This window comes from Aotus nancymaae, unplaced genomic scaffold (genome assembly GCF_030222135.1).
Source record: "Aotus nancymaae isolate 86718 unplaced genomic scaffold, 86718_ANA_hifiasm-v0.15.2.pri h1tg000014l, whole genome shotgun sequence".
Classification (NCBI taxonomy): domain Eukaryota; kingdom Metazoa; phylum Chordata; class Mammalia; order Primates; family Aotidae; genus Aotus; species Aotus nancymaae.
In genome coordinates, this window is record NW_026988425.1 from 86,855,586 (window position 1) to 86,877,861 (window position 22,276).

Consider the following 22,276-nt stretch of genomic DNA (forward strand, 5'->3'; position numbering starts at 1 on the left):
ATATTTAATATTTTAATATATTTCAGTAACTTTTTTGTATCTTAATGTCAGGTCTTCAAACATGAACTAGCTTACTTATTGGCTGGAATTCTTGGAGCAGCAATAGATTATTGGATCTTCCTTGGTCTTAAGATGGGTAGAAATGTGATGCGACACATGTCTGATGACTTAGGAAGTTACATTTCTCTTTCATGTGATGGTAAGTTTGTCTATTTTCTGTTTTTTTTCAGACCTATTCTGGAAATTAGTTTTGAATTTCTTTTTAAGCAGTCTGTAAGCTTTAACATATGTTCATTTGAAGCTTTCCTTAAAATACTTATGGATACATGCACACATAGATACACACACAGAGACAATATAAAGAAGAAGATTAAAAGTACCCATCATGCTCCTACACAAATAACCACTGTTAACTTTTTAATGTCTTTCTGGTATTTCTAAGCATAGACATAGAGTTCATACTATATATGTAATTTTGTATCTTGTTTTCCTCTGACATTAAAGGAGACTTGCCCCCACTTACATTTATTATTCAAATATAATTATTTTGCCAGGTGCAGTGGCTCACGCCTGTAATCCCAACCTGCTTTGAGAGGCTGAGGTGGGAGGATCTCTTGAGACCAGCCTATGCAACATAGCAAGACTCTGTCTTTAAAAAAAAAATTTAAAGATTAACTAGACATGGTGGTACATACTCAACCGGTAGTCCCAGCTACTCGAGAGGCTGGGGTGGGAGGATCCCTTGAGCCCAGGAGTCCTAGGCTGTGGGGAGCCCTGATTGTGCCACTGCACTGTAACCTGGGTGACAGAGCGAGACCCTGTCTCTTTAAAGAAATAAACAAGAAAAACTTGCTACTGTTTTGTCCCCATTGAGTATGATGGACTAACAAGAAGTGAACATGGATGAAGCAAACAGAAGTAATTTATATGGATAATTTTTTTTCACTCTTCCTTTTCTCCCCATTACCTACTTAAAAGTCTCCCCGCCAAAAATGGGGAAGGATTGTTATTTAAGCAACATGATGGCAGAACTCACTTCACAAGTGAAAAGTTCTAGCCGATGCTTTGGGTCTCTAGACTGAAGGAGGCTTCCATAAAGACCTTATGTAGATTCCCAAACTTTCATAGCCAGTTTAGGAAGAGTCTTTATCCATCCTTTCCTTTTTTCTTTATTTCTTGATTTCTGTAATCCTTAATTCCTAAAATGAATACATTTTAAACAAGGTGAGTTTTTTGTGATTCTTAGCTACAAAAGATGATTTTTATATACTTGATATTTTAAACTGCCAAATAAGTACTCTGCTACACATGTTTCAGTGTATTTTGATTTTATATAAAGAAAAAAGTCTTCAGTATGTTGTCAATCACTTTAATACTTTGAAGAGAGACTTCAGAATAGGAATCCAGGTTCTAACTGGGTTCAGGATTTATTCAATGATGCCCTCTGCAGAGAGAGTTCTCTTTTTATATTACCGAAGTTAGAAGATTTTTATCTAAAGCATTTTATCTCTTTTCTTTTTTTCTTTTTCATTGAGCTGAGGGACTGATTACAGTTCCTTTTGTGGGTAGCTGTTCTTTGTTGCATGACTTCAACATTTCTTAGCTAACATTCAGTCTTCCTGCAGAACCCTTTCTTATTTCTTTCCTACCATTCCTACTAGGTAGTTTAGTGGTTTTTATCCTTTTCATAAACAGCAGAATTCTGGCATTAGTTGCTATCACAGAATTTCCTGTTTTCATTCCTTAATGAAATTTGAATTTTGAGACCCAGTAGAGGATTAGCAATGGCTTTAGAGATTATCAATATAGTTACATGTCTTGTTTCCAATACACAGTAATTGCCCTTAAGGAATTATAATTTATCTTATCGTTTAGCCAAATGCATGAAATAATGAGCCGTATATTAATAGAATTCTATCGTATGTTATACATTTGCTTCAATGCTTTCTTCACTAATATTCTGTATTTCCCTTCACTTTAAAGCAGGACATTGTTACCCAATGTTATTTTCAGTTTTTACATGATAAGTTGAAACCCCAAAACTTTGATTATGTGACTAACACGAGCTTAAACTCAACCTTAGTGTTACTGTTAGGATCCTGTCAACAGATTGATTATTTTGCTCGCAAAGATCTGTTAATATATTTGATCACTAACATTCAGAACTTCAGATGAGATTTAAATTGTCAGTATTGAAAGGTGTTTTTAAGCCTTTTTCTTTAACTTTCTCAAAACTTCGTGTGTGCATGTGCACACACACACATGCAGTTGGTTGCTTAGGCTTCAAATTAAGTTATAGCTAGGCAATTGAAAAGTTTTTGTTGTTGTTGTTGAGACAGTTTTACTTTTGTTGCCCAGGCTGGAGTGCAATGGCACGATCTCAGCTCACCAAAACCTCCACCTTCCAGGTTCAAGTGATTCTTTTGCCTCAGCCTCCCAAGTAGCTGGAATTACAGGCATGCATCACCACGCTCAGCTAATTTTTGTATTTTTAGTAGAGATGGGGTTTCTCCATGTTGGTCAATTTGATCTCAGACTCTCGACCTCAGGGGATCTGCCTGCCTCAGCCTCCCAAAGTGCTGGGGTTACAGGTGTGAGCCACTACACCTGGCCAGTTTAACAGTTTTAAACATTATTTCTTTTTTTTCATTTTTGAGACAGAGTCTTAACTCTGTCCCCCAGGCTGGAGTACGGTGGCAAGATCTCGGCTCACTACAACCTCCACCTCCTGGGTTCAAGCGATTCTTATGCCTCAGCCTCCTAAGTAGCTGGGGTTACAGGTGTGTGCCACCACACTTGGCTAATTTTTTGTATTTTTAGTAGAGATGGGGTTTTACCATGTTTGCTAGGCTGATCTCAAACTCCTGACCTCAGGTGATCCACCCACCTCAGCTTCCCAGAGTGCTGCATTACAGGTATGAGCCACTGTGCCCAGCCAAAAGTTTTAAACATATATTTCTAAAAATTGTTCAAATTAATATTTTTCTATTTTCTGTCAATTTTTTTTTCTTTTAATGCAGCTTGGTGTTTAACCTTTGTCAAGAGACAAAAATTAAGTGAACATTTTATCATAAACCAGTAGCTTTTCTATAGCTAATATGCAAAATTAAAGTGTTTGTTTATTGTGAAGTTTGTAGAATACCACACTTTTCCCTACAAGTGAACTCTGTTCCCCTCCAGCCTGAGGGACAGTGAGACTCTTCTCAACAACAACAAAAAATAATGTTTAAAACATTTAAATTGCCTAGCTGTAACCTAATTTGAAGCCTAAGCAACCAACTGCGTGTGTGTGCACATGCACACAGTTTTGAGAAAGGTAAAGAAAAAGGCTTAAAAACACTTTTCAATAGTGGCAATTTAAATCTCGTCTAAAGTGTTGAATGTTAGTGATCAAATATATTAATAGATTTTTGGGAGCAAAGTAATCTGTCAATAGGATTATAACAGTAACACTAAGGTTGAGTTTAAGCTCATGTTAGTCACACACAGACTCACAATTCATACTTTTTGTTCATATTTTGATGAAGAATTTTGAATTTCATTGTCTGCCACCTCTTTTTTTTCCTCATTTCTTTTCTCTGCAGAGATTCCTTCCTTTAAAAAAAAAATTTCTTTTGCATTATTCTTCTACTCAGTTACTGTCTTTTGCTTTTACCAAGTCATTAGTAAAGATGTTATAATTTCACTATTATATAACTCCCAGTTGAAGATATTGGTCCATCTTTCTCAATTATGGTAAGCTGGACGTTTTGATTTTTCCTAGTTCAAATGTACAAAATTCATACCATGACACTACTGAGATTCATATCTGTCAAATTTATTTCAATTTAGTATAATTTTTAGTTTGTAATTGTTTTGTCAAGAATTAAGGCAACAGATGTTTTAGAGGATAAATAAAATTTTTTTCTATCAGATCTCGTGTGCATCAATTCCATATAGATGCTATTCTATATTGTTTCTAAACACTTTCTTTTCTGTATTTTAAGGTTAAACTATCTGAAATTTATTTTTTATGCCTAATCGAAATTCCTTATTTAGTGGCTTAAACTACAGATTAACAAACTTTTTTCAACGTTAAATACCAGATAGTAAATATTATTGACTTTTTAGGCCCTACAGTCTATATCCTTGCCACTCAACTTTGTAGTTGTGGTAAGAAAGCAACCATACACAGTACATAAACAGACAGCATGGCTGTGTTCCAATAAAACTTTATTTGTTAAAACAGGCAGCACACCATAGTTTGCCAGTCTTGACTTAAACTTACTTCTTTTCCAGTTGTTTCACTGGGAAAGATGTCATCAAAATTTACTATAGTTTTTTTCATAACTTTGGAGAACTTTAGTAAAACTTCCTTTGCTTTTCTCAAATTACACCATCATTTCCTGATAAATATTTTTTCCAGAACTTCATTCATTTTTGCTTTGTTATCTCTAATTTCTTTCCATGCTTCAGAACTCTTTCATAAATATGTTTATATATCATTACTAATTATCAGCCAAAATGTTTCTGGTCTCTTCGTTTATTCAACAGAATTTTATTGGCATTCTGTCAGTCATTGAGCTAAACACTTTTACATAGAGTGGAAGAGGGAAGCAAAACATGGTCCTTATGGGGGTTTTTTGTTTGTTTTTTTGGAGCTTTCAGTAAGACAGTTAATAATTTATATTAACTAATTGTTAATATAAATATGTCATTTAAAATAAGTGCTCTGAACAGGAAAATCTAGGTGTTGAGATTGTTGAACTTACTTTATACTGTGTGACCATGGAATTCAGAACATGAAGAATAAGTAGAAGTTTGACAGGGCAGAGTGTTTTAGTCAGAAGATAACATTTACCAAAACTCTGAGATAGGAAAGAGGGCCTTTTTGAGGCCCTTTCTGGTGCCTGGCTGATGGGAAGAGAGGCAGAATACGGCCAAGAAGGGATAGGAGATGTTGTGTAAGAATTTGTAAGCCTTGTTAAAGAGTTAGAAGCCATTGTAGCAAGGGAGCAGCATGATCTCATTAACTTGATTTAAAAAGATTGTCCTGGCTTGGCTCTCTATTATGAGTTATTGGTATCTGCCAATCATTCATTCATCTGTCAAAATACTAAATGTTTACTCTGTACAAGTTAATGGCCTATATACTGTAAGGACTACAAGTATGACTCTTCCCTTGAAGTTCTTACAGTCCACGGGCTAATTTTCTTGTGTTCTTTTGTTCATCTATTATTTATTATTCCCCTTGACTTTGTTACTTGGTAATATGGGTAGCTATCATATTAGTAGTTGGTATACCTTATTACTGTAAGCCTATCAGATGTGATCTTTATTAGATAACCTCATTTGTAAATTTCAATGTGAGATCATCTCTTTTGAACTCTACCAGTTATTTCTTCTTTGCTTTTGCCTCTGTCTAGAGTTCTTATGTTAAGAGATCAATTGGTTGCAGTATACTCTGTGATGATAGATAGGGTTTTTAATGTATATAATTAGAGATTAAATTTTCAAATTATCTTTTGATTCTTATCCTTCAGTTTACTGCTTATACATTTTTAGATAATATTAAGAGAGCCTCAGTAGTAGCAAGAGAAAGGAGTGGAAATAATTCTTTTCTCCTTTCCAACTCATAAACATTGTATCTTTGTGGAGGCCATAATGGAAGGACTTATCTAATTTAGTGATAATGTATCTGTGTGGGGTTAGTTGTATCTGATTAATACCTGACCTGAAGCTGTTTGCCCGAAGTTTTAAAGACTCCTTATGACAAACTGCCACAAGACAAGGGCATCAGATCTCTTTAGTCAAGGCAAGTTTCTCAGCCTGTGTACTGATTACGTTTTGGGCTGGATAATTATTTGTTGTTGGGGCTGTCCTGGGCATTGTAGGATATTTAGTAGCATCCTGGGCCTCTGTATACTAGATGCTAATAGCATCCCCTTCCCCAGTATGCTAACCAGAAATTAACAAATGTTACCTGAAAGCAAATCCTCCCTTACTTCTCCCATCCACTATTGAAAATCAGAGTTAAGAGTCAAGGACTATAAGACACTAGAGCACCAGCCTTTTTTGAAGGTATCTGAGCAGGACATTCACTGGGTGTCTGCATTCTCTTCACCGTGAAAGAACTCCACACCTGATAGAGAGGCCAACTTTTATGCTTTATACCGCTATTAAGTTTATCGTTGTCTGATTTTAAAAATTTATTTTAACGTAATGCTTATAATTTTAATAATTCTCTTCTGTTTATTATAATTTTATTGACTTTTTCTTTTTTATTCTCTCAGTGTTTATAGTTAATCTGCCTTATTGTATAATATCACAACTTTTTAATACTGTTTGTAGTTTTAGCTCTTGATATCCTCTTGGTTGATCTTATTTATTCTTTTATTATCATTTTGTTGTATTTCCATTATGTTACTTACACAGAGAATATTAATAGTTTATAATATTAAATAGATTACATGGGAAAGAGTCACTCTACTCCTTTTTCAGTTTTAATTCATGTTTATACCTCTGGATTTTCATCTTATTGAAGTACTTGAATTTTTGTAGAACGGATTTGAGGCCCTTGGTGTTTTCTTGTTTTTTTTTGTTTCATCATTTAAAATTATCCACCATCTGGCACGTGCCTGTAGTCCCAGCTACTCAGGAGGCTTAGGCAGGAGAATCGTTTGAACCTGGGAGGTAGAGGTTGCAGTGAGCTGAGATCGTGCCACTGCACTCCAGCCTGGCAACAGAGTGAGACTCCGTCTCAAAAAAAAAAAAAAAAAAAAATTATACACCATCCCCAATAGCAGAGTGGGTGCAGACTTCTGAGGAAATCTTTATACATGCTCTTGTTTTATGTTTTTCTTCTGTATCTTGTACCTTTCTTCCTTTTCTGCAGTGATAGGATTCATAGATGTTGTCATAGGAAGCAGTCTACTTTCTTCCTATCAACTCAAGACTAATGATTGCAAATTAGATACTTGTATGCTCACTTAAAAACTAATTACTGGTTTTCCAAAGGAGCATCCCTATTGTGGGAAGAGATCTTTAATGGTAATTGGAAAGTATAGTGATAAATAAAATACCCTCTATATATTACCTAATTATTCCGTATGTATGTAATGTGAAGACTTGTATTTGAAATAATAAAACCTAATGATTGTTTTTTCAAATATGAGAACATGTGCCATTAAATATTTTCTCTTAAAAGTCAAGGAATAGGGATATTACCTGTTTTTTGTGGATTAAAATCATGTAGGTGAATCTTAACGGGTGTAAGATCTCTCATTTGACAGAATAAACTTCACTAAGGAAATAGCATATGGAAAAAAAATTGTATAGAATACAGCAATAACTATATTTACTTATATTCTCCAGACTTTTCTTCACAAGAATTAGAGATTTTCATTTGCTCCTTTTCCTCCTCCTGGCTTCAAATGTTTGTTGCAGAGGCAGTCTTTAAAAAGTTGTGTCTACAGAGCTCTGGCAGTGTTTCTTCTGAGCCACTCTCTCTTCAGAAAATGGTAAGCACCTCTCTATTCTGGTTCTTTACATTTTCAAGAAGTGTATTCACAAACTCAATTTTAAAATACTCTTAGTTAATTCAAGTAAGTATGCAGAATATATTAATTCATAAATCTTTGAATTTTGTATAAAAGCTGGTATATTTCTACCTCAAAAATAGAGTAATTAAAGACAGCCATAGTGGTGAGTGCCTATAGTTCCAGCTACTCAGGAGGCTGAGGCAGGAGGACTGCTTGAGCCCCTGAGTTTGAAGCTGTAGTGCGTTATGATTGCACCTGTGCATAGCCACTGCATTTCATCCTGGGCTACGTAATGAGACCCATTCTCTAGGGTTGGTGGGGGAAAAGTAGTCATCAAATAGAAATTTTAAGTCCAAGCATGGTGGCCCCTGCCTATAATTCTAACACTTTTGGAAACCAAGGCAGGAGGATTCCTTGAGCCCAGGAGTTCGAGACCAGCCTGGGCAACATAGCAAGACTGTCTCTAGAGAAAGTTAAATTAGCTAGCCATGGTGGCACTTGCCTATGGTCCCAGCTACTCGGGAGGCTGTGGTGGGAGGATCCTTTATCCCAGGAGGTTGAGGCAGCAGTGAGCCGTGATCACCACTGTACTCTAGCCTGGGTGACACCCTAAGACCCTGTCTCAACAACAAAAAAAGGAAAGGAAAAAAAAGAAATTTTAATTACTTTTCAGTGTAGCCTAGGATTGATAATAGAAAAGTAAAAAATCCTTGTTTCCTAATAGCGTTTCTACATGAGGTTATTATTTTGGAATGAACTAGATCTAACAAAATTCTACATGGTATAAAATGGCATTTTAAAAGCAAACTATTATGCATATAGGCTACATTTGATTTTAAGCTTTCTGGTTTTATTTTGGCTATCTTTAGATATTAATATCCAGTAGCTCTAGCAGTGTTTCATCAAATGAGAAATGTATTTATTGGTCAGATTAGGCAAATTCTGTTTTGCAGCAATCCTTGCCTTTAAGGATGTTTTTATTCCTTTTCTGTTAAAAATGAAAGACTTGTTTTCTGTTGAAGAAAGGCATTATCAAAATGGAAATTACAAAATATCAGTTGTACATAAATCATACGTATACAATATGCAAATGAATCATACATGTTGGGCATAAGACTAATCAAAAGAGCTTTCCTAAATGAGGATCAAAATTGAATTAGAAAAAAAAATTATTTTCAAGAAGATATTTTTGTACTGCTTCACATTGTGTTGACTATGACACAAAGCTAGCTTTCTTAATATTTTGTTATGTTTAACTAAGAAAGAGTAGCAACCATTGTGATACAACCAAGAAAATATAACCAAATGTAATGGTGAAATGAATCAAATAATGTCTCTTTGCTGCTTTTTTTGTAGTTGAGAAAATAACATAATATTATTTTTCAACAGGTATATTCCTATTTACCAGCCTTGGGGAAAACTGGTGTGCTTGGGTCTGGAAAGATTCAGATATCAAAGAAAATAGGACAGAGGCCTTGTTTTGAATCTCAGAGAGCCTTACTAATGCTGAATGGTACTAAACAAAACCAAGTCGAAGAGCTGCCAGAGTTACCGTAAGTGATGCTGATATCCTAAATGTGCTTTGTTTTGGAGTACAGCTCTTTTTCCAACACATTTCTTGAACTTTATGTTTATCCGTGATACTGTCTGAATTGTATTGATTAGATCAAAACTCAATTTTAGATCTATTTGATAACATTTTCTGTTTCTGTAATTCAAGGAACATACTTTCTATTAAGTACTTCCCAAAAGAAATAAAACTGTTCATCAAATAATTGATGAATTATTGATGAAATACAGTTTCACACAATTTTTGCCCTATGATTTGAATTACTGCTTTGCCATAATATAGATGGGATTTCAGAATGTATGGTCATATGAGATATCCTATTTTGTTATAGTAGTTTCCTCAAAATGAGAAACCTCCTCTAAAAGTATAGGGTATATAAAAGTGTATGTTGTATAAAACTCAGAAAGCCTGAAAAGTTCTATGCGAGGAAGAAGAGAATAGAATCAGAATATGAAAATAAGAATGGGGAGCAGAGGCCTGCATTCTGACCTTAGCTTTCTGCTTTATTCTCTCTGCCAAATATGATTTAAAACTGGTCTTTTTCTCCTTATTTGACATTCTGTATTTATAAATTTAGTGAGTAGTTGGCAGAGTAAGATTAATAAAAGAAAATTAGTGCTCTGAAATTTGTTTCTACACAGTTGAAATAAACTTTAAAATCAGAAAGCAGTAAAGATTGAATGAGTAAGGGGGTTTAAATTAAAAGGAGGCTAGACTTTTAAAAAATATCATCTAATGTATGCTGGTACGCCTTGCTGAAAAACAAGCCTTGATTATTTCTTACTTTTCCTTTCAGGAACCTGAACCTTGCTAAATGTTCATCATCATTAAAAAAATTGAAAAAGAAGTCAGAAGGAGAATTGTCATGTTCCAAGGAGAATTGCCCCTCTGTAGTTAAAAAGATGAATTTTCACAAGACTAATCTAAAAGGTATTCCAAGTATCTAAATTAATTTAGGCTAAGAACTTTTCATGGTTATAGTCAGTACTTGCAGGTTTCACACATTTGCCCTGATGAATACTTGAACTTAAATTTGGACTAGGTCCAGGAAGTACCTTCTTGGATAACATGTTATTTTCTTGAACTGTCATTTATGCAAAGAAAGTGATTGTTTAATACCCAGTATAATAGAGTATTCCTTCCCTTTTTTCCTCTCCCTGCCATTCCAGATATGAAACACAGTATAGCATTCATTGAGCTCATTCCAGACTTGCCCGCCTTACTTTTCTATTCCATCTCAACCTGTGCTGCTTAGGATCAGTGTCTTCTGATTTGAAAGTATAATTCAGTCTTCATCTCTTTCAGTCCTAGACATTTTGTGAACAAAGAATGAAGAGTAGGCTATGTTACATAGCTGTGTTAAGCATATGGGCTCTTTTCTTCCAGGCATTGAGCCCAGACTATGAAATGTGTTTGGCTTTTGGTTCTAACTATACTGGAACCTAAGCACCTAAAGGATGAAATAACAAGAATAGCGTAATAATTCACTTTGGCACCCCTTTACTTAGACACCTCTTAACTTGCAAATGGATCTTCTAGAAGTCTATACCTGGCCAAAGTAAATTGCTGAGTCTTTGTTGTTGTTGTTTATGAGTTATAGCTTGTTTTTAATACAAATATTAACATAATGACGCCCACAGAAATAGTGACAGTGAAGCTCGTACATTTTAATGTGATATAAGTTCATAATTGTACATTACAGATTCAAAATAACTGTCCATTTGGCTCAGAATATGAAAAAGAGGTTAAATGAGAACTCAGATATTAATTTCACAAATCAGTGTTCTTTGTTTTATTGTTTCAGAAAGTAAAATGAATATGAATGATTTTAGGCAGAACAGCAGAAGGAACTGGGAGAGAGGAAGAGAATTGAGATATAGTAGAGAAAAACTTCAAAAGCTTTTTTATGCATGTAAAAAATGTTTTTATACAAGTTACAGAGATAATCTGTAAAACTGAACACTGTAAAAATGTGCTACTTAGTATTTTATAGCAAGAACAAATTTGATTCAGTATTTCATTTTGCTTCCTTAGCAGTCGTTTATAATGTTTTTTTAAAAAAAATTCCCCTTAAATAATCACTTATATCTTATTAATCTTGGTTATAACAGTGATGGATATAGAAAAACCCTTGTCATTCTATTTGTTACTCTTGTTCAGCTTTAAATGGTACTAGGGATTTTTTTTCGTGTGTGTGTGTGTGTGTGTGTGTGTGTGTGTGTGTGGTGTGTGTTTATATTAAGATTCCTCCATTTCTCCCTCTCCGTGCTGTTGTAGCCAAGCCAGACAGCCTATTGAGAAGCAGCAAACCATCTGTTAATGGATTTGAAGTTCTGAATTATACTTGAGTGTGTAGAGGCACTCATGCTTAGCCAGAAACATTCATTTGAATTAAGCTATAAATGCTGTATAAAAAAGAGCCATACATTTAACGTAGGTTCATGAATAAATTTAAGAGAGGGCAATTGCTCTCTAAACTTTTATTGCTGCAAAATCCAGTATTTTTGGTGTTCTCTGATCATTTGGGGGTTTTATAGCAGGATTGAAGCTTTAAACCTTGAACTAGGGGAGACAATGCCTGTATTAAACCTTTTGCGATCGAATTTCATTGCTGAATTGCTGATAAAACAGAAGCACTATGGATTGGTGGGGGTCCTCCCCCTCCCCCCACTTTTTAACGCGGGAGATGTTTAAACCAGTCAAAAGGAAAACTCAATAAATAATTTTCTGGCATGGGGCCAGATCTCCTAGTTCATGCCCTTTGATTATTTTCTTTAGTTGATATCTTGTCTTCTCTGGAATAATCTATTAATTTTTTATGGCAGGAGAAACAGCCCTGCATAGAGCTTGCATAAATAACCAAGTGGAGAAATTGATTCTTCTTCTCTCTTTGCCAGGAATAGACATCAATGTTAAAGGTAAGTTTTAAATCTTTGTGGTCTAATCCAATGTCTTAATATTTGTGATAATAAACAGTTGTATGTCACATTAAGAAAAATTATTTAAGTAAATTTACCTAAGGTATCTTAAAAATACTACAATTAGCAAAGCCAAGAAATTTCTCATATATTGATTTATAGCTAATGGTATAGAAACATTTTTTGATGTCCATATTTTGATAATACCCAACATTAATATTTTAAAATTGTTTTTATTTTGATTTTTTTAAGGTAGAAATATGATTATACCCTAGACATTTTTATCACAGCAGTTGTTTTGTATATGAAGCACCTAGAAAGTTCACAATGATGAGAAAAGTAGAACATCAATACTTTCCTACCAAAAGTCCTACTTCCGCCGTTTTAAAACTTGCCTTGATTTCTAATTTAGACAATGCTGGCTGGACGCCTTTGCATGAAGCCTGTAACTATGGCAACACAGTGTGTGTCCAGGAAATTTTGCAACGTTGTCCAGAGGTAGATCTGCTCACTCAAGTGGACGGGGTGACTCCTTTGCATGATGCACTGTCAAACGGACATGTAGAAATTGGCAAGCTGCTACTACAGCATGGGGGTGAGTGCGTTTATGCTAAATGGGTTTTGATAAATTATCCAGTTTTTTTATGAATCCTACAGAGGTAGATAGCATTTTATATTAAAATCTATGAGGAAATATGCCTTTATTTCATATTAATGAAAAAGTGAGGATAAAAAGTCTCTGAAAATATACGCACCTTTTATCAGTAGAGGTAAACCTTTTCATAATATATATTTATTTATGTATGCATTTTAAGCCTATTTAGGTTTGTGTCTGAGAGTCTATTTTTGAATTGAATGTGCTGGTTTTAAATATCTATCCTTTTACTTCAGGTGTTTAATGTCTGTGTGAGCCAGTCCTTTCTGAAAGCGTATTAATAAATGGATATAAATGTTCAATTGTGATTACCTGGATTCTTTCATTCTTTTTTCATTTCCTGTATATAACTACAAACTCAATCTTATTTTTAATGAGTCATTTCTCTACAGACTGTAAAAAAATGATATTCTAGAATATTTTTCTTCATTCACATTTTGCAGCCAATTAAGTTAAAGTAGGAGGATTTTCAAATGGTGATAACTGTTATGCAGGGGTTTTGTGAAGGCGGTAACTTGAGCTGAATATTCATCTACTGTTTTTCCGGCTGATTTTTTATCTTTGCTTTTGGCAAGGCCCCACATTATTTCAGTGTCATTCTTCTTATATATAAACTGAATAATAGAAATTCTACATCAAAATGTTCAAACTGATTGGTGTTTTTAAAAGAAAAACAAAAGAAAACTGATGACAAGCTTAGAATGTGGAAACAAAGATTTGTAGAAATTACTTGTCACTTTTATTTGTATTAATTTTAATTTTCAATTTAACATTTTCTTATCCTGTAATTAAAACATTTGATTCTGCATAAAGACAAAAAGCATATTTTCTTAAGATGTCTTTTTAGTATATATGCAGCAAAGGAAGGCTGTATATCATGGTAGTTTAAGACATTTGGTTATATATAGTCTTCTCCTGCCCCCTAAAGGCCTTAGTGTGTCTGTTTTACTGATATCATTTCATAGTCAATATATTTTTCAGTTCTTCTACCTTATTTTTTTTAGTATTCTGTGTTTACTAAACCATAAGTTCTACCTCCTCAGTGTTTTATTTTTCTACTCAATCATGTGTCTGGCATTCAGGCCAATATTTGGTAGGAGCCGTTATTGTATGAAGTCCAGCTCCCTTAGTAGAGTATTGGCGTTATACCAACCAATGTGAATTTTTCTAGGGCCCTTAATGGAGAATAGTAAAGAGATGAGTTTCTCATCCTAGAAGAGGAAATCTAATTGTATTTGTATTTATCAAGGTCCTTTGGCAGTGGTACAGACTTGTTTCTGCCTTAGTCATATTCTGGGTTTGAGCCTGTCAAGTGGTTTGACACTTTTATTGAAGTAACTGTATTATCTATTCATTGTGACTCACTCAGTCTCAAGAGCAATAATTTCAAGAATTTATTTATGTCTCTAAAACCTTTGTTTACTTTTGGTATCCTGTGTCTGTAATTTTGTCATCTTTTTGTTTAGCAGAAGTAACTCGGAGTAATATTTGAGATGTTGGCACAATGAAAAGGAGGCTAATTTGTTTTAGAATTATCTTTCCATAAATTATGCATTCATCATATTATCAATGGTTGATCTTTTAAGTACATTTTATATCTATGCCATTATATATATCTGATCAGAGTCATCATTAAGAATTTTAGCAGTTATAATCAATTCTCTCTTTCTGACAATATGATCTATGTTATAATGGTAAGACCTTGTGATTATGTGTGCTAATACTAAAACCTTTATATCCCCTGTAACATGTTTATGCCCAAGTGCATAAATAATTATAAGACTTGACTGATTAAGGCACAAAGCACTTCTATACTTTGCTATGTAATCAAATACTGAGTTATGTTTTGCCTCCCCAACATCAACCGCTAGTACCTAGAGAATAAACTATATCTTTAGTACTTTTTAAGTAGGTAGTTAGATGAGTTTAATTAGTTAGTATAAATGGATGAATCTGAGATTGATCTAGAATAATTAATATGTAGTTTGTGTGAATCAGTTACCTGTACTAAACATTGAACACAAGCAAGGGTTAATATGTAAACTGTGTTATCTGTGCAAAGTTTTGCAGTCTTTGCACTGCTAGAATTGTTTATTAGCAATGAAAGGGGCACTACTTTTTCCTCTTGGTGATATTTTGAGATATCCTTAAGGCTCTTATACAGAATTTATAAGATGAATACATTTTTAAAATTTCTTCTGGGAACAGTGAAATTCTTATTTTAAGATGACAATAGATAAAGTTTTATAAAGGTTTTTTTTTTTCAATTTGTAGTTGTATTTATTTTTTATTTAACTAAGGCATACACTTTTAGGCAAACTTATTAGGTAATTGACTAGATTTCTAAAAAATGTACCTTTATTAGTCAGTCAATATATATAGCCAGTTAATTGTGTCAACATGAATTCATACAAAATATGATTGTAAAGAAAGCCCTGGATGCTTTGGGAAAAAAGAGAAAATAGCTGTTAAGCTGCCAAAATGGTAATGTTTTACTTTTAACATTTTGCATTTTCTTTTCACAGGCCCAGTGCTTTTACAACAGAGGAATGCTAAAGGAGAATTGCCCTTGGATTATGTGATTTCACCTCAAATCAAAGAAGAGCTATTTGCTATTACAAAAATAGAAGATACAGTGGAGAACTTTCATGCACAAGCAGAGAAACATTTTCATTACCAGCAACTTGAATTTGGCTCATTTTTACTTAGTAGGATGTTGCTAAATTTTTGTTCAGTTTTTGATTTATCTTCAGAGTTCATTTTAGCTTCCAAAGGGTTAACTTATCTAAATGAACTGCCTATGGCTTGTAAAAGTCATAAAGAAACCACCAGTGTTCATACTGACTGGTTATTAGATATTTATGCTAGAAATATAAAGACATTGCAGAAACTCCCACATATTCTTAAGGAACTGCCTGAGAATTTGAAAGTGTGTCCTGGAGTACACACTGAGGCCTTGATGATAACGTTGGAAATGATGTGTCAGTCAGTCACAGAGTTTTCATGATGATGCTAGAAAGTACGGATTGATGTTCTAAAATTTAGTTCAACTTGCATTGGCATTTACTATGGATGTCATAGCTTATGGACAGATAGAAATTTATTTATTGACAAACTTTGCAGCCTTGCTAAATTTTAAAAGCATTTTTAAAAAATCTTCTGCAAAACTCTAGTGTGCTTCTGACTCTTTGCAGGGTGTAAAATTTGACTCAAAAGTAAAAATAATTTTGTTTTAGTAAATACTAGTTTCATTAATCTTTAATTTTTTTGTTATGAAAGTGATATTATATTGTACATGTAAAGTTAATTTAAATATTTTTTCCAATCAAAATGAATGTCATCTATTCTAGATGTTCTAGGTCTTAGAATCATGGCAAGGATATTCATACAAATGTGTACCTGTCAACTTGTAGCTCCTGACTCTTATGGATGGATTTTGAGGAAAAAAATAAGCCTAAACAAAATGTACTCCCTATTTTTTCTCTATAGGCTGTGGGACTGAAATATGCATTTTAGCTTTGTGTGTTTCTAAAATAAACATTTCTAAAATTTATAGTAATAATTAATATTCTTTTGGTTTATAATGCAGCAAGTATGCAGTCTGACAGTTCAATTCCTTAATCTGTTTTATTTTAGCAATTAATATACAAGGTATATCTGTCACTGCTCTATGTAACCAATATTCTGTATCTGAAAACATATGCTGCATAATAAGTTTATGAGTTTCATATTATGAGTGGCATCTAAGTAATAGATTTGAGATTTAAGGTCTTAATATATAGTATGAATTTACTGAGTAGTAATTTTTTTTTTTGCAGTTTTTCCTAATAGCAGTTTATAGTAAAACTAAAAGGGTGTGGATAATAACCACTTTTGAAATTGAAGTTTCTTCACTAGTGGGAATAAGCTACATTATCGTACAGGTGGAAAAGAAACACTTCCATTTAGCTTTTATGTAACTAAAGTGATGACTTTACAGCAGTTAATCTGCTAAAGCAACACACTTCAGTTTTATCTTGGAAATAGGTATTTTAACAAGATACAAATGCTTAGTATCATATTACTGGGTTTATAATCTAAATTGAAAACTGCTACATCAGTATGGAAAAATATTTTTAAATAAGTAATTTTTCACACATACTCAAGAAATACTAGTTGTTTGTATTTAGCCTTCAAATTTGACATCATACAAATCTTTTTATTATTAATCCTCCAAAGTATCAGAGAAAAAATGATATAATGAAGACTAAGAAAAGTTTAAATACTTATAATAGAGAGTAAAGTGCTTCTCCAGATGATGAATAAGAATATTTTTATTCCAAGGAGTACCTCTTTACTTCACTTGTAAAAGTGTCTGAGATAGTGTTTGCTTGGTAAACTAATATAAACTTGTAAACATACCTTGACATCATACACATTTTCAAATCCTTGTCTAGTTTCTTAATAACTAAATTACAAGGCAGATTCTTTTCTGAGCTTTGGTTTTCATACATGTCAAATAGAAATCACACCAGGATCTTTGTCATGATAGAATTGTTAGCCAATCACATTATATGACACTTAATAAATATTATTTCCTTTCTAGTTCTTACCTCCTCTTTTAATTGTAATGAGCTATTTAGACCAAAGGCAACGTAGTAATTGTTTAAGTTGATAGTAATTCTAAGGTAATTAAGTAATCAGCATCATGAGTTATGGTTTTATACTGTTAAGACAAAGTAGTTTTCTTAATTAGATATTCATAAGATAAATTTGTTTAGTTGCAGTTAGCATTAATATTTCACAATTGACTGTTCTGTCTGCCGACTTCTACAAGCCATGATGACATGAAGTATGAAACAGATGTCATTGAGGTCTCTGCCTTTCAGAAGTTTTACACTTCTTTGAAAGTCCAACATGGTAAACATAGGTTACTGTGTTCTGTGCCCTGGCTAACAATACCAGTATATGAATATGGATTTAAATTTTCAATAAAATACTTCATTTCCAAAATTACTTTTTATACTTTATTTCAGAAAACATAATAACTGCCTTGAATAATTACCCAAATCTATCTTTAAGGGATAGGAAGAAGAAATTCTCGGTAAGTAAAGTGTAATTCATAATCTTAGTCCTTGATTTTCAATTGCAGACTTTTCAAAGTTGCAGCTGAAGACAAGGTTGAAAAACGCTTTTCTTCATTGTATTTTGCCAGATGTGATATCATAGTTCCATGGAATCATAGTTTTAAAAATATAAGAGACCATATTATAGTGTAAATAAAGCTGGAGAGGAGATTTCTGAGCAGTTGAGATTCAGCCTTTCCACATGCAGTGTTTACTGGCAGTTTCTTAGAATCTCTTTGAAGTTAGAGTTTTGTAGGTTGTTAATTTTTAATTTCACTTTGCAGAATAGTGGTACAAGTTTATACATATTTTGTCATTTTACTCATTCCAAGATGACCAGAAAAACATTTATCCTCATAAAAGTCAAATGCGAGGTTAATTCCTGTGAATTCAGCATTTCTTGAACACCTACTCTGAACCAGGTGGTGTGCTTGAAAAAGGCTAACTATAAAAAAAGGAAAGGCTCACAGTCTAGGAAGGTAAATAAGGCTTAAGTATTGTGAGTTTTATTATCTTCTATATCTGTTAAATTAATTTGTTTTGTATGTTTCTAAAATTTTCAGTAATAATTGGTGTTCTGTTTTAGTTTATAAATGTGAATATTCAAGTGTCTAGTACTTCAATCCTTTGATGAGTATTATTTTAGCAATGTTATTTTAGAGTGGATAGGATGTAGGGTGTGCTTTTGCAGTCTTAGTATTCTTAAGCAAGCACAAATGCATTAACAGTAAGATACTTTATATAACCTTCAGAAAATATCTGCCATTTTTGTTTATGCTGCTATAGAAAGTTAAATTAAATGAATACCTTCACATGAAAAAAAAATTGGTGGAATGTGCAATCCTTATGCCTTTATACACATTTCCAGTTAAGCTGCGAACTTGATGAGAGCCTGTCACTGTTGCTCCTTAATCAGTAGGAAGGGGTCATCCTTGAGTGGCATGAGGCATTCTTTCCCTCAGGCATTTATCACGTAGCTTTCACGCCAATTGCACCTCCTGCTGACGTGGAGCTTGCAAAACTAGGAATGATAATTGTTTTTATAACAAATGTGGATTGAGTTAGAAAGGTCAGTGATAGCATTATTGGAATTAGGCTCTGCCTGGTGTTGTCAAAACAGGAGACATGAAATAGTTAACTATTCCTTGTAAATCAAATTGTGTTATCAGAAAATTCACCTTGTAGGTTAAAATGAACTGTAGCTGGAGAATATACTTTGGTGGTTATTGGCTGTGATATATATTTTAAAATTATTATAGGCTAAATTAATTTAAAAAGGTTGAAATGTTGTTTTACTTAGTTCTGAGCATACAATTTCAAGGTAATGCAAATCGTACTCAGACCTTTTCAAAGGAAACAAAACATTTTTAACATCATTGATCATTAGATGTTTAAAAAGAGTTTGTCCTCTTAAATACTGATCTTACAGAACATCTAAAATATGTACAAGCTGTTCCTAATACTTTTTATTTTTGAATTTATTACTATAGGTCTTTTTTTAGTGTAAGTATATAGTTTTGATTATAAATACACTTAAAGTATGTTTTTATAAAGCTGAAATACAATCCTTAGCACTAGATACAAGTGATTTTTTTTTAGAATATTATCTTTTTTGTTTTTGAAGAGAGATGTTGATAATCTCTCCCACCCCCTTTTTAAAACAGAAGTATAATGAACTCTCCTGGGTTTTTTAACTACTTGTGGAATTAAAGATCAACAATATTAAGTCAGCAAAGTGACTGTTTATTAAACAGCAGTCCTAATAAGTATTTAGTATTGTTATATATGTAATATATAATGTGTTGCCTTTAACATATATAAACCCCCAAAATCCCTTATTCAAGTTTTTATAAATAGTTATTTCCAATTAGAATTAAAACATATACGTCCCAATTATTTTTATATCATGGCCCTCAAATCTTTTTAGATGTTGAACTCAGATTTGGTAGATCTAATCCTCTTCCTTACCAAGGTATCTGAGTTGGATTAAGTGAACATTAATGCATTATGGATGTTAAACATTAATAGAGAATGGCTCAGTAGTTTGGGACATACAATTTCGTTCTACTAAAGAGTGGAAGTTAAAAAAAAAAAAGTTTGCTACTTACAGAAAGTAAGTTCACTGAACTGAAAATCTGGAATCCAGCTTTGCATTTGCACCTATCATACTATTGTTTATTTTGATAGTAGATGAACTAAAATTACCACTGCTTCCCTATTCTGTCTCAAAGTGAAATAAATAGTAATATTAAGAAATCATTAATCTTAAAGTGTTGGCAGATGAAAATAACTTAGTTTGTTTTCAGTGACTTCTCAACCTAAAGGTTAGGTCAGCAGTGGTTTATGTCATGATTCTTGATAAATTTTTCTAATGACCAAAATCATTTGATTTATAATAGTTTTGTTTGTTTGTTTAAAGGAATATATATCTTGGTTATCTGGCTTCATCCTAAAGATACATTTTTCTACTTTGCATTATTTCCTTTTTACAACATTAGACATAAAATTATAGAGCAATAAGTAAAATCTAGTAAAATTAAAATGTGTGTTTTAAAGAACTTTCCATGAAAACTTAAAAGCAGAATTGTAAAGGTGAAAACTAGGCAAGAGGATGAGGGCAAAAATGGTTAAGAATCGTTCTGTTTAAAGGAATCCCAAGGGTAAAGATTTCTAGGTACTGCTTATTACATTAATGGAAGTTAGTGAATGTATAAAATCAGTCTTACAGAAAGCATGTAGACTAATCTCAGAAATAAAATAGGTCTTTCAAATTTTTGAATAATATTTGATAAACTAAACCAAAGGTCCAGATAATTGTTTTATAGAAGGTTCTTTTGTTTAAAATTCAATTTAATCAAAAATAAAGAATAATAAAATTCTAGTTCTAATGGCATCAGAATCAGGCTAGATTTTTTTTCACTGTGTTTTAAAAAACAATTGACACATAGTAATTGTACATGTTTATTAGAGTAAAGTATGATGTTTCAATACATGTGTACATTGTATAATGATAAAATCATAGTAGTTAACCTGTCCTTCATGTTAAACCTTTATAATTTCTTTGTAGTGATAACGTTTAAGACCCTCTTTTTTAACAGTCTTGAAATATAATACATTGTTATTATCCGTAGTCACCCCACTATGTAATAGAATATTAGCACTTATTCTTCTTAATCTAACTTTGTAGCCCTTGAGACCATTGTCTCCCCATCTTCGCCTTCCCTCCCTTTCCCTTCCCAACATCTGGTAACCACCATTCTACTCTCTACTTCTATGAGATCAGCTCTCCTAGGGTCCACACATAAGTGAGATCATGTGGTATTTGTCTTCCTATGAGAAAAAGGCTGTTTTGAATAGTAATATTCAGTCCTTTCTCACAGGCAGATCTTGTATCTCATTTCTTATTTTCCTATCATTTCAGTTCTTTTATACTCCCCAAAATACTGTTAAGTTTATACTTAGCCATGTTATTGGAGGAGATGGACTTACAGAAAGGTTGAAAGCTGTTTATTAAAAGTTGTTGGACCTTTTACCTAAATATCATTTTCCTTTACTAATTTTAATATTTTAAATTAAATGTTATTAAAAATTATTTCCTCAGCCAGATATGGTAGCACATGCCTGTAGTCCCAGCTGCTTGAAAGGTTGAGGCAGGATGATCACTTGAGCCCAGGAGTTCAAGGCCAACCTGAGCAACATAGTAAGACTCTTAAGTATAAATAGTAATATATATGTGCGTGTGTATATATATACACACGCACATATATTCTCTAAATTACATAAGGAAAAAGATTGTAAGTAAAACCATTACTTATAGTAATTGTCTTTATGTGAAAAAATTTTGGATATTTCTTTTTCACTTCTCCAGATTTCTTTGTAATAATTTGTATTTGTTTGTAATACCAGTAACTAATTTTTTTGAAAGTAATGCTCCTGATTTAAGTAAGAATCAGTCCTTGAAATTTTTCTAAAGTTGTCTTATTTAAACTGGCATCTACTGGATTTTTAAAAGGTAAACTACAGTTTTAATATGCTATTTCTTTAAGGTTGGATATAATTAAAAATATAATTAGTATCATCTAACACAGATCTCAAATAATACACTATACTTGTGCTCCTTTTTTGAACATGAATCTGACCTATCACTTAATGTTTCTCTGGTCATTGTTTTAAGCCACTTCAAAATGGAGCCCCAAGTATGTTGAAGTGGGAGTTGGAGGGGTATCACTCTTCAGCAGTACTCTTAAGTCACTAAAGAGTAAACTTATCTTGCAGAGTCATAACGCATGATAACGTATCTTTACTTTCTGATATTAGTGTTTATGGAACCTGAAGAATTACTTGTTCTCTAATGAGACTTTTTCAGATTTGACATAGAAAAGCAGGAAGAAATTGGTTAGATTAAATGACAGCTGCATTTATTCAAAGATTGTACCTTAAATGGCTTTGAAAGAATACTACTATATAAAGAATTTTTTTCTTCTATCATCAGTCTGAAAAAATATTCA

The 22,276-nt window shown here is 32.9% G+C and overlaps 1 protein-coding gene across 7 annotated transcripts in view; it reads left to right on the top strand.

The window, feature by feature from the left end:
* SLF1 (SMC5-SMC6 complex localization factor 1) overlaps positions 1–22,276 on the top strand; it is a 97,554-nt gene that overhangs the window by 62,462 nt on the left and 12,816 nt on the right. For 4 of the 7 annotated variants that reach the window (XM_064376148.1, XM_012477517.2, XM_064376150.1 and 1 more), the window contains 7 exons: positions 52–199; positions 7,354–7,499; positions 8,910–9,073; positions 9,887–10,020; positions 11,916–12,008; positions 12,421–12,603; positions 15,189–17,658. In XM_064376148.1, coding sequence (XP_064232218.1) covers positions 52–199; positions 7,354–7,499; positions 8,910–9,073; positions 9,887–10,020; positions 11,916–12,008; positions 12,421–12,603; positions 15,189–15,670 — 1,350 coding nt within the window. In that variant the 3' untranslated portion in view covers positions 15,671–17,658. Of the gene's footprint in view, positions 1–51; positions 200–7,353; positions 7,500–8,909; positions 9,074–9,886; positions 10,021–11,915; positions 12,009–12,420; positions 12,604–15,188; positions 17,659–17,678; positions 17,747–22,276 lie in introns of those variants that run through there. The other 3 variants (XM_064376151.1, XM_064376152.1, XM_064376149.1) reach the window with 2 other exon arrangements.